At 38.3% G+C, this 12377-nt stretch overlaps 1 protein-coding gene across 14 annotated transcripts in view; it reads left to right on the top strand.

Moving 5' to 3' along the window:
* The window catches only part of UNC80 (unc-80 subunit of NALCN channel complex), a 243325-nt gene that overhangs the window by 117972 nt on the left and 112976 nt on the right, over positions 1 to 12377 (top strand). For 8 of the 14 annotated variants that reach the window (XM_089329902.1, XM_089329901.1, XM_089329899.1 and 5 more), the window contains exons 24-25: positions 2974 to 3145; positions 7194 to 7327. In XM_089329902.1, coding sequence (XP_089186028.1) covers positions 2974 to 3145; positions 7194 to 7327 — 306 coding nt within the window. The remainder of the gene's footprint in view (positions 1 to 2973; positions 3146 to 7193; positions 7328 to 12377) is intronic. The other 6 variants (XM_002712440.6, XM_002712438.6, XM_051849166.3 and 3 more) reach the window with 1 other exon arrangement.

The raw sequence follows: 12377 nt of genomic DNA, 5'->3' as shown, positions 1-12377 counted from the left end.
CATTTATTCCTGTGTTTCCGTTTGCTAGGTGCCAGTAGCACGTTCTTCTCCATACATAGCGCTTTTCAGATCCCAGGCCGGCAATGCCATCTGTACATTGGAGGCGTTTACTTAATATCATGAAACTCAATCGGATCAGAATAAAACCCTTGTCCCCAGATAAACTCAACCCAGCTCTTCAGCCTGCCTGAGCATTCTCTTCTTACTAGTGGCACTGTCAGAAAACATGTGACAACCTTTGAATACATCCCAAACCTCCCTCCATCGACTCCACCTCTTTGGCGTCACTGAAGCCCCTGCGCCCAGATCTTCATTACGTCTCATCCAGATACAAAAGGGACCTCCTCCCCAGAGTCTCCTCTCATCTAATCCACCCCAATGCCTGCTAATCAAATGATCTTCCTGGGGCACAGCACCTCCAAAACAGAACATTCAGTGATCTCCCAGCCTACAGATATGCCCTGCACCCTAACTCATATTCCAAACTGCTATCAGAGTGATTAAGCTAAAACGCAAGTTAGACTGCTTTTTACACATTTTAGTGGCTAACTTTTTCCCTAGGGATACACCTAAATTGCTTAACCTGATGATTCTGCCCTTTCTACAGCATTTGCTCAAACCATTCTCAGATTATGATGGTGAAGTCATCTAAAGGAACTACTGTACCTAACGAACATTCACCTGTCTTTGGTATATAGATGCACTCAATAATAAGAGGTTATTACCTTACTTTTTGAAAAAAGGATACCTGGCTTATCTCTTCATACCTGGCCATCTAGCAAAAATATTCCTCAAATGAGGACCTAATCAAAAAGATCTGTCATCTTTCTTCAGAATGCAGGTGGAGTTCAGCTTCAAGAACTGTTACGGTGTAGTCACCAACTACCTTTCCAGTCTTCTCATGCATTGTTTCCTCTCTTAAAATTGAGCTCCAACCAAGGAGCTACTTGAGGACTGAACACAGGCTGCATTTCTCTGAATACGTGAGGCTTTGGAAGCCCTCCAGCTGAGGTTCTGCTCTCCCAGTTCTCCATCAAACAAAACACTGATTCTTCAAAGTCTCCAGAAATCAGACTCTGATTCTCAGAGCTTAATTAAATGTATCTTCTGAATGAATAAAGTGCCTTCTATCTCTTCATCCTCCTGACCCACTATTTCATTATGCTATTACCTCCCCAATTCACTCTAAGCTAATTTAGACAAGACACATACAGGCATATAGCCTATGTTTAAATCCCAATTCACAGCCTGCTGAGCAACCATTAGCAAGTCTCTCAACTTCTTTAGCCTTCTGATCTGCCAGAGATCTTTATGGGAGTTTATAAAATACCAGGCACATTAAACAAAGTTACCAGAAAACTGTAACAACTTATAAATAAAACTTTGTGTTTTATTTAAGGTGTAGCAGATTACATCACTTCATAAATGTCTGATGAATGAAGCAAGAAAGGAATAAAAATAACCCTTTGGGTTTTGTCTATTCTTGGACAAAACATGAAGATCCAAATTATTATATAGACTCTTATTATTACCATAGATAAGTCATTTTTGAGCAACCTTTTAAGCTTTATAAATTGCATTTAATTTAAATTGTTAGTTACAATGTCCTTGAAGAATCAATAAAGAAAAATTTCCTCTTTGAGTATCACTATTCGGTTTCTTGGCTCCATTTCAGACTCATTATTACACATCTCCTTTAGAAGGGGTCTTCAAAATAGTACCATCAGGTCAAGGCCTTTTTTGGTGGTGGTGGCAGTTCTGTTTTAGTTGTTTAAAACTTCTCAGGTTAGCAGCTTAAATTTTAGGATCCTGTGATATATTTTTATGCTGCTTGTCATTGATGTAGTTTTGCTAATTGGATTTAGTTCCTTACCTAATTTCAATGTTTAAGGAGATCTCTTGTTTCCAAACATCTAAGATAGTCTTTAAAACTTGTGTTTTTATTTAAAGAATTTTGGACATACTTTTGTATGTTTGTTTCCTGTAGTGGTTCTAGTTTGTTGCATGCCCAGAAGTTAGTAACCTTTGTAAATATTTGAAAAACATGACACTGGAATAAACATTATTTGCCGTAATTTTGTTCCTATTAATGCACAGAATTACCAAACTGCAAACCCTAAGTGCTATGCTCAGTTTAGCTTTTTTCCTGATTCTCCTCCCAAACTTTTGTCTGTTCCATTGTTGAATACACTATGTAGTTGGAATATAAAAGGAACTAGGTAGGGGTAGTGTTTTTTTGTCTCTTCTTGTGAAAATTCTGTTCAATAAATCACACACTAGCACAAATGACTCAGAACAAATAGCAAGGATATTGTTTCATACCTATCTTGTGAAAGCCAATGTCGTCCATGTGCAAGGTTATTAAAAGTCATAGTTCTAATGTTGTTGTGAGTGCCCTACCAAAAGAAAAGTTAGAACTTCTTACTAATTCCAAGAGTCATTGAAGAGAAGACAAAGTTTATAAAAGAAGCCAATAAGTGCATACATTAGGATAGTTATAAATAAAATTACAGTACCAGAATTCTGGCCAACCTGCAAACTCATTAGCATGACAATGACATTCCCATAAAATAGTGTAATCAGAAGCACTCTGAGGAATTGTCTTCTTATTTTTTTTTTACAGCAGCAAAATCTTCCATTAAAAATAACTGTGTATTCCTTTGCATCAAACCTATCAAACAAATGACATTTGAGCAAATTAATATATTTTCAGAAAAGCTTTTGTACAGGTACACCAAAGTATCATTTCAGTTTCTGTAAGTCTTTTCAGGAATGACCCCAGAGACCACATCAATACCATCCATCTCTGGGTTTCTGTAGTGGCCAACATGGTGGTAACAACAAGATGGCATGAAGAAGCTTATGTTGGGGAGCATTACCACTAATTGATTGATCATGTCCTCTAGAATTTGAGACTGTGTTCAAGTGTGACGTACTTTGTGCTGTTTCATTCTTTTTTTCTCCTCATGGTAGGCAATTGGCATCCGTTTGAATGAGCTGTGTCATGGGGAGAGTGAGAGCCCAGCCAACCTACTGGGTCTCATTTATGATGAGGAGACCAAGAGAAGACTGAGAAAGGAGGATGAGGAGGAAGACTTTTTAGATGACAGTAAGGAGACTCCCTTTACTACAAGAACCCCTGCTTGTAAGAACCTCTGCTTTAGGAGCACTTAATATTTCTCCTTTCTTTTTCATATTCTTACCACCTTCCCATGTCTCCCCACTGCATCTTTTTCCTTTTTCCCTGTGCATGTAAAACATGTGCATAATGCCACACAAAGAGAAGACTAGAGCAAGTACTTTAATTATTCTGTGCCAGAGTTTTTCTTTTTTATAAGAATAATACAACCTCTTTGAAGTGTTCAATGATATATAGAAGCCCAACATTGTATGACACAATAAATGTTATTTGTATTGATTACTCTGGTATTTCTGTTTTTTATATATTCCTGTAGATCCTATTTCACTCATTTATAAACTCAATTGATAGTTTAATGAAAGAGAGAGAGAGAGAGAGAAAACAAAAGCCAGAAAGAGAATAAAATAAAATAGACAAGGGCAAAAACCTGCAGACAGTTGTGGAAAATCTACTACTCATTAGCCTCTGCTTCTTGCTATTATACAAAATTAGTAATAGAGGGTCGGCGCCGCGGCTAAGTAGGCTAATCGTCCATCTTGCGGCACCGGCACACCGGGTTCTAGTCCCGGTCAGAAGCTAGATTCTGTCCTGGTTGCTCCTCTTCCAGGCCAGCTCTCTGCTGTGGCCCGGGAGTGCAGTGGAGGATGGCCCAAATCCCTGGGCCCTGCACCCACATGGGAGACCAGGAGAAGCACCTGGCTCCCGGCTTCGGATCAGCGCGGTGCGCCAGCCGCAGCGCACCGGCTGCAGCGGCCATTGGAGGGTGAACCAACAGTAAAGGAAGACCTTTCTCTCTGTCTCTCTCTCTCACTGTTCACTCTGCCTGTCAAAAAGAAAAAGAAAAAAGAAAAAGAAAAAAGAAAAAAAATTAGTAATAGACATCTCTGCGAGAATCTAAGAGAATATAGATGTGGAAAATCACTATCCCAGAAGTTATCATGTGTTTTGTTATTCTTCTTGGAAATGCGAAGTCAGACCAAATAGAATTGAACATAAAATGCTATCCAAATCATTAAAATGTTGAAAACAGAGTGTATTACAGAATTGAGTCTCATCATAGAAAAGTAGAGACAAACAAATTCCTGTTACATCCACCAACATCATTTTGTGCATATGTGTAGTCTGTATCATACAAGTTTGTGTATATGTATATTATGGCTTTTTATACACTATAAAATTCCAGTTATGGTTATGAAATTCTTTATATAATGATGATAGTGAGGTCTCTTCCTCTTGGCTTTCCCTGGTGATTTGAAATTCAATCTCCATGCTTATATTTTTTTTTTAACTTTTATTTAATGAATATACATTTCCAAAGTACGACTTATGGATTACAATGGCTTCCCCCCATACCGTCCCTCCCACCCACAACCCTCCCCTTTCCCACTCCCTCTCCCCTTCCATTCACATCAAGATTCATTTTTGATTATCTTAATATACAGAAGATCAGCTTAGTATACATTAAGTAAGGATTTCAACAGTTTGCTCCCACACAGAAACATAAAGTGAAAAATAATAGATGATTTTTTTTTAAATGATGATGAAATCAGATCAGACCTATTCTCATGTTTAATCCCAGTGAGAGTCAAGTTGGGAGTTGATAATTTCTTTCTTTCTTTTTTTTTTTTTTTACAGAGGATCAGTTTAGTATGCATTAAGTAAAGATTTCAACAGTTTGCACCCCCATAGAAACACAAAGTGAATTATATTGTTTGAGTACTCGTTATAGCATTAAATCTCAATGCACAGCACATTAAGGACAGATATCCTACATGAGGAGTAAGTGCACAGTGACTCCTGTTGTTGACTTTACCAATTGACACTCCTGTCTATGGCATCAGTAATCTCCCTATGCTCCAGTCATGAGTTTCCAAGGCTATGGAAGCCCTCTGAGTTCTCCGACTCTTATCTTGTTTAGACAAGGTCATAGTCAAAGTGGAGGTTCTCTCCTCCCTTCAGAGAAAGGTACCTCCTTCTTTGATGACCTGTTCTTTCCACTGGGATCTCACTCACAGAGATCTTTTGCCAGAGTGTCTTGGCTTTCCATGCCTGAAATACTCTCATGGGCTTTTCAGCCAGATCCGAATTCCATGCTTATATTTTAATTTTATATTTTTAATCAGTTGATGCCAAACCTACTGCAACCTTACAGTCACAAAATGTAAAAGAATGACTAGTGTAACATTGGATAGGACTAAATACATAAAGGAGAACCCCCTGATATTCCTTTCTGCTTTCATGTCATAATATTTTTTGTCTTTTTTCATCATTAGCCCTTTTTAAGACTTTATCAAATCAAAGCAAATCTTCTTGACTTAACTGTTGACAAAACACTCAATTCTCACATCTGCCTTTCAGTCTAATGGTGAAGGTTGACCCCAAACGCTGTTCTGACTGTCTTGGAACAGCCCGTGGGATTGGGTCCACTCCATCAGAAGCCTGGAGGATTATTCAGCAATCACAGAAACTAGTGAAGTCCTAACATAAGACCCATGGCCAAAAGTAACTACCCTGCCTCTCAAAGGGGACCCTTCAGAACAGAGAGAAACAATATTAAATGGATGCATTCCCAGAGGCCAAAACAAACTTGAATCTCCATATAATCACATAAGTATCATTTACCAATATGTTATGGATGACATGTTCTTTTTTGTTAAGACCACAAAGAACTCAATCTTTGTTCATTGTAATATTTCATATTATAGGGCCTGGACTAAGACCAAGTTAATTGTTTGCAGGACTGATAAGAATTCTATATGATAGCCTCAGGAGTAAAAGGACAAATCTAGACATTTATATTGAATATCTTGCTTTTAATTACTATTTAAAAAAATTGTTGCCTATCAAAGAAATTTTTAGTCAGATAGCCACTACTGAATATAAAACTGATATGTCTGATTTAATTCCCACGTTCTAGTCAATATAAAGCTCATCTTGCACTTAAAAGGTAATTGTTACTTGAATAGATTTCCATCTACAGGAACTTGTCTCTTTCATTCTTAATGAGTCAAAGTCTCCTGATATCTGTTAACTCTGGAGAGAAAATAATGGTTTTCATGAGGAAGTGATAGCCTGATAACTTCAGGAAACCATCACCACCTATTATCGACAAAAATTGTGACATGTGTGTTCTATTCAATTAAGAAAGGCTAACATCCAGCAAACATTTTAAGGAAAGTTTTAGAAAGTTGATATGTAATGATGTAAAGATTGCTTGATGACTTGATTCGTTCAAAATAGATAACTTTTCTTTCTTTTATGAGAGGCAGAAATCTACATAACTTTGGTCTTCTTTCTGGGCACTGTTGAGTAATCAGTACATTTCTGCATTATTCGTAATGATGCTAAGGACTAATCCTGAGAATTTGGTGTTATCTTGGGCATTGTGTGTCTTTTAAGCCAAATCTATAAGTTGGCTTATGATGGATACAAAGTTTTACTAAACCAAAGACCAATATTCTCCATAGCAAAGATTTTCATACTTCTATCATAGTCATGCCTTATTCTGATGGGTCAGTTCCTATAAAACATGTGATTCAGGCAATTGTGTGTGTCTTGTCTGTGCTGCAGAAACACATCTGGACGAGAGCAGTAGCAACAACACTGCCCTCAGAGCATCAAGTCCAACATCCTCTCAGAAAATGAGCTGACAGGAGATGTGTAGTTCCAAATCTAGCTCACTGCCAAGTACATAGACTAGATCTAATTAATAGCAGTGTAGAAACCTTGTGAGACTACTTCCCTTTTCTGTCTCCTTTAAAGGGCTTTCCAGTCTTCTTGGAGCCCTATTTCATTGCTCAGTAACGTCTTAAGGAGAGTAACTTAGTTTTGCTCATCTGATGTTTTAATACTGAAGCAATTGTTCTAGAATTGCAAAATGAAGGAAGAGAGATATGTAAAGATTAAGTGTATGGGAGTAGGTAAATGAAACTTGCATATGTGATGTTCTCATATGCAATTTGATTTTACATATGTGTGGCTATGTCCATCACACCGTACCTCTTTGTATTTTTTATTGATTTTCTGCTTCTGAAAGAACATTTTTATGCCATAGGTACTGTGAATCCCTCTAAATGCAGTTGTCCCTTTGCCTTGAAGATGGCAGCATGCCAGCTTCTCCTGGAGATCACCACCTTCCTGAGAGAGACCTTTTCATGCCTACCGAGACCTCGCACTGAACCTTTAGTGGTGAGTGAAAGTGTGAGTGATCATAATCAGACTACTTGCAGAGGTCAAACATGTGACTTAATTTCCAGTACCCACAGTTTCCTCAAATTCTCACATAATTCAAATGTGCAACAATTTAAAACTCAATCAAGGGACTATCATACATTTAAAAAAATGCTCATTTCATCATTAAAAATAACCTCAACATTGGCCTAGAAATCACTAACCATAATTTCCAAGTACAATAATGGAATAGTCACTGTCAGTTGCACTGGGAACCAACAAAGAGCCTTTAGCTTCTTTTACTCTGAAAACTATGAGAATTTTTATGTTGAATATTTTGGAAATCACTGGCAGATTTTTTTTGCACTAATTGCTTATCAATCTATATAGAAATTATTTCCAATGAATTTTCTCATTTAAATTCTGAGTGAAAATAACTCAATGTTTAGTATTCAAATACCCTCAAACATCTATTATTTTTTATTTTTACTTCTTTATTTATTTGACAGGTAGAGTTAAAGACAGTGAGAGAGAGAGAGAGCGAGACAGAGAGAAAGGTCTTCCTTCCGTTGGTTCACCCCCCAAATGGCCTCTACAGCTGGCGCGCTGTGCCAATCCGAAGCCAGGAGACAGGTGCTTCTTCCTGGTCTCCCATGTGGGTGTAGGCGCCCAAGGATTTGGGCCATCCTCCACTGCCCTCCTGGGCTACAGCAGAGAGCTGGATTGGAAGAGGAGCAGCCGGGACTAGAACCTGGCGCCCATATGGGATGCCAGTGCTGCAGGTGGAGGATTAACCAAGTGAGCCAAGGCGTGGGCCCTCAAACATCTATTATTACTTCTGTAGCATTTCCTTTGGATATGGATAGGCACAACAAATGATCATATACACACAAATACATACATTCACATATATACACATGCAAACACATACGTGTACCCATACTCACGTACACACGCAATCATGCACCAACCACCATTGGAGCCTGATTCATTTAACTGAGAATACAATACTGTGCCGGAGCTGGGAATCTGAGCCTGGTAATGTCAGGTACACATTGGATATTCCTGTACTCTTAGTTCCCTAATGTGTACCAAGTTTCCAATGGTTCTTTCACCACAAGGGTGAGGCAGTGAGAGTTGTGGAATAAGATAAATCCTTTTCCCCTCTTAGACAAAGCTTATACTACTCTCCCAGAAAACGTTTTACACTAACAATTTATGTGTTTCCATTGAAGTGAATTTTTCTTCTGCCACTTCTCTTGCATTTTAAATCAAACTTGGCATGAGCAAGGCCATGTCCCAGTCCTGGGAATGGAGGCAAGAGGGACAGAAATTAAAACAATCAGTGTCTGGGATCCCTGAGCAGTGCCTCTGCCTCCAGTTTCCCAGTGTTCTAGAAAGACCCTCCCCTCACTCTAAAACATATAATGGAGACGTTTAAGGTAGAAATACTTATGACTAAGACATATGTCTTCAAGAGGAACTTACCCCATTAGAACAGCAAAGCCATTTGAATACCGAAAAGGGAAGTCCCTTCTATATCCCGTATGTCATTTCATATTAACCTGGGCCCTTAATTTTCTGAATTATCATTTTTACTGTTCCATTGAGCCCATTCTGCGAAATCAAATCAAGGTCACCACTCAACACAAATGTTTAAAGTTAAATATAATACAATTTCTGATCCATAGGCCGATGAATCCATGGATATAGTGTTATCCCTCTCAATATTCTAAATTATACTGGTTTTCTTAAAGCACTGGGTACTTCTAAGATTTCAGGTTTTTATTTGTCAGCAATTTGATTCATTGTGATAAAAATGTAAAATCCTTAAAATTTTACCTAGTTGTTTTTTTCTCTTTTCAACATTTTTTTAAAAAGCTTTATTTAGGCCGGCACCGCAGCTCACTAGGCTAATCCTCCACCTGTGGTGCCAGCACACCGGGTTCTAGTCCCGTTCGGGGCGCTGGATTCTGTCCCGGTTGCCCCTCTTCCAGGCCAGCTCTCTGCTGTGGCCTGGGAAGGCAGTGGAGGATGGCCCAAGTGCTTGGGCCCTGCACCCCATGGGAGACCAGAAGCACCTGGCTCCTGGCTTCGGATCAGGGCACCGGCCACAGTGGCCATTGGAGGGTGAACCAACGGCAAAAGGAAGACCTTTCTCTCTGTCTCTCTCTCTCTCTCACTGTCCACTCTGTCTGTCAAAAAAGAAAAGAAAAGAAAAGAAAAGAAAAGAAAAGAAAAGAAAAGAAAAGAAAAGAAAGCTTTATTTATTTATTTTGAAACTCAGAGTTACAGAGAGAAGGGAGGAGAGAGAGAGATCTTCCACCCTCTGGTTCACTCCCCTGATGCCCACCACAGCCAGCACTGGAACAGGCCAGAACCTGGAACCGGTAGCTTCATCCAGGTCTCCCAAGTGGGTGGCAGGGTTCATCCTCTGCTGCTTTTTTCAGGAGATTGGCAGGAGCTAGATTGGAAGTGGAGCAGCCAGGAATGATGCCTATACAGAATACTGTAATGTCCCTCATTATTATAACAAATCTAATTTAAAACCTATTTAATTTAATTTATTTAATTTAAAATCTATCAAATATTGGGGCCGGCACCTTGGTGCAGTGGGTTAATGCCCTGACCTGAAGCATCGGCATCCCATAATGGATGCTAGTTCTAGTCCCAGCTGCTCCTCTTCTGATACAGATCTCTGCTATGGCTTGGGGAAGCAGTAGAAGGTGGCCCAAGTCCTTGGGCCCCTACACCCATGTGGGAGACCCGGAAGAAGCTCCTTGCTCCTGGCTCCGGATCGGCACAGCTCTGACCGCTGCAGCCATCTGGGGAGTGAACCAGCGGATGGAAGACCTCTCTCTCTGTCTCATCCTCTCTCTCTAACTCTGTTTTTCAAATAAATAAAATAAATCTTTTAAAAAAAATCTATCAAATATTTTAACTGGCAGACGTGTAAGAAATGCCAAGAATGAAGCTAAAGCAGAACCTGTAGGAATTCAGTCAATAAGAGGAAAATTTTAGTTTCTACATTGCCTTTAACTGGTCTCAGAAATCTTTTATCCGTTAAACTAGGATTTTTCTCATTAAGTGTAGGTTTATCTATTATATTGGAATGTGACTTTTCTAAAATAAAGGGAGAAAGATTGTTTTCTCATGTTTACACTATCTAGCTCTACTGGATAGTAAAGAAAGCTCAAACCATATTCTAACTCACTGTAGATAAAACAATGGATATCATAAAATTGCTTTAATAACAGAAAAACACTTAAATATAACAAGAGAACTGACATAAAAAAATCTTAAAACAAATTGAGCCAGTGGCCTTGAGAAAGGGGAGAGTCATGGCTGCTAAAAAATAAACTGCTGGAAAAACCCAAAGATCCTTCTTAGAAGAGGTCATATTTGAATGTAGCTTTGAAAATTAGGTGTGATTTTGAAAAGCAAATAAGAAGAAATTGGATAGAATAACTTCCTTTGAGAATTAAAATTATTATGTTATTACTGTTTTCCCAACTTAGAAATTTCTCTAATTAAAATTTTCTCCTAAAATGGAAAAGAAAGCAGGTTATGTTTTTCCTAAAAAGGATTAATTTCAGAGAAACAGTTATACTCTTACAATATTTTCACAATATTAAGATAAATTCCATATTATTTCTGTATTTTTCTACATGTAATAAAATTTTCTGAGTGCCAAACTATAACTTCTGTTTTTAATACAAAGAGAAAAAAAAGAGACAGCATATAGAGCCTAAAATTTAATTGTGTTGTTGATAATTATACAATTTTAGTCTTGGTGAAAATTGGGTTTTTAAAAATATTTTTATTTTCCATTTATTTGAATCTGAGGGTTTATTATGTCATAACTGTAAAAATAGTGGGAAGGATTGAAGTCAGCATTTTATACATTTTTTTATCTTTCTGGCCCTCTGAAAGAGCTTTGTAGATCAATAATTGACTATGGTTCAGAATGGCATGTTGAATTTTGAATATGGATCCCCAAAGACCAACTCTTAACAAAGAATTATACTCTGCAAGGCTTGCTTAGGCAATAGGAACATTGTGTTTGTCAACAGAAATGATGGAACACTGGTTTGCTCAAGTCCTCCTCAAGGGGAGTATGAAATCTCCCAACACATGATCTGGTCTTGAGCTTCTGCCCCTCATACATGAAGTTTGTTAAACCTGAACCACCTCTCCGCATTTCTTTGCCAATATAACTCTGCTTGATCCTGAAGACTTGCCTAGAGTGCCATCTCTATATTCATTTTCTATTTTGGCTGTAATAAACTGCCACAAATTGAGTTCTTTCCAACAACACAAGCATATTCTCTTGTAATTCCAGGAGTAGAAGTCTGAGATAGGTTTTACCAGGCCAAAATCAAGGTGCCAACAAGGCTGCCTTTCTTTCTGGAGTTCTAAGGAACAATTTTTTTCCCTGCCCCTTTTCCATGTTCTAGAATTCACTCATGTTCTTTGGCTCAAAACCTCTCTCCGCATCTTCAAGAGCAGTAACACAGCATCTCACAGACACCTCTGAGCATGGCCTGGGAAGTTTCTCAGTTTCAGGATTGGTGTGATTTGATTGGGCCCATTTCACTGATAGAGGATAATCTTCTCATTTTAAGGTCTTTAAGCTTAATAACATCCACAGAATCATTTAAGACAACATATTCACAGTTCCCTGGGATTAGGGCATGTATGTCTTTAGGAGGCCATTGTTCACTGGCCACAGTCTCCAAGTTTGATTTTGAAGCTCCTTCACTGTCTTTCAGTCTTGGAATTTATCATTCATTTGCCTTCCCTGTTTCTTTGTTGGGATTCTGAGTTCTTTAAGAGAAAAACGCATTTCTTACTTACTCTGCAGTGCATGATTTTTAATAAACAGATATATGCCAAAGATGCAACGAAAATGGTGAACAAAGAGTTAGAAGGTGAGGAAACTAGTTCTGGATTTGACACAAGGACCATAAAAACCACGTTGGGAAAAAATTTCATTTATTTTTTAATCCAAGAACAGATTTTCATGGTCACAGTCTAAAAGTGGTGTTAGGTAAAGAAATTTGGCTAT

Source organism: Oryctolagus cuniculus, chromosome 3, assembly GCF_051225735.1.
Source record: "Oryctolagus cuniculus isolate XC-2025 breed Fujian yellow rabbit chromosome 3, ASM5122573v1, whole genome shotgun sequence".
Lineage (NCBI taxonomy): Eukaryota > Metazoa > Chordata > Mammalia > Lagomorpha > Leporidae > Oryctolagus > Oryctolagus cuniculus.
This window is presented reverse-complemented; position numbering and strand designations above follow the sequence as displayed.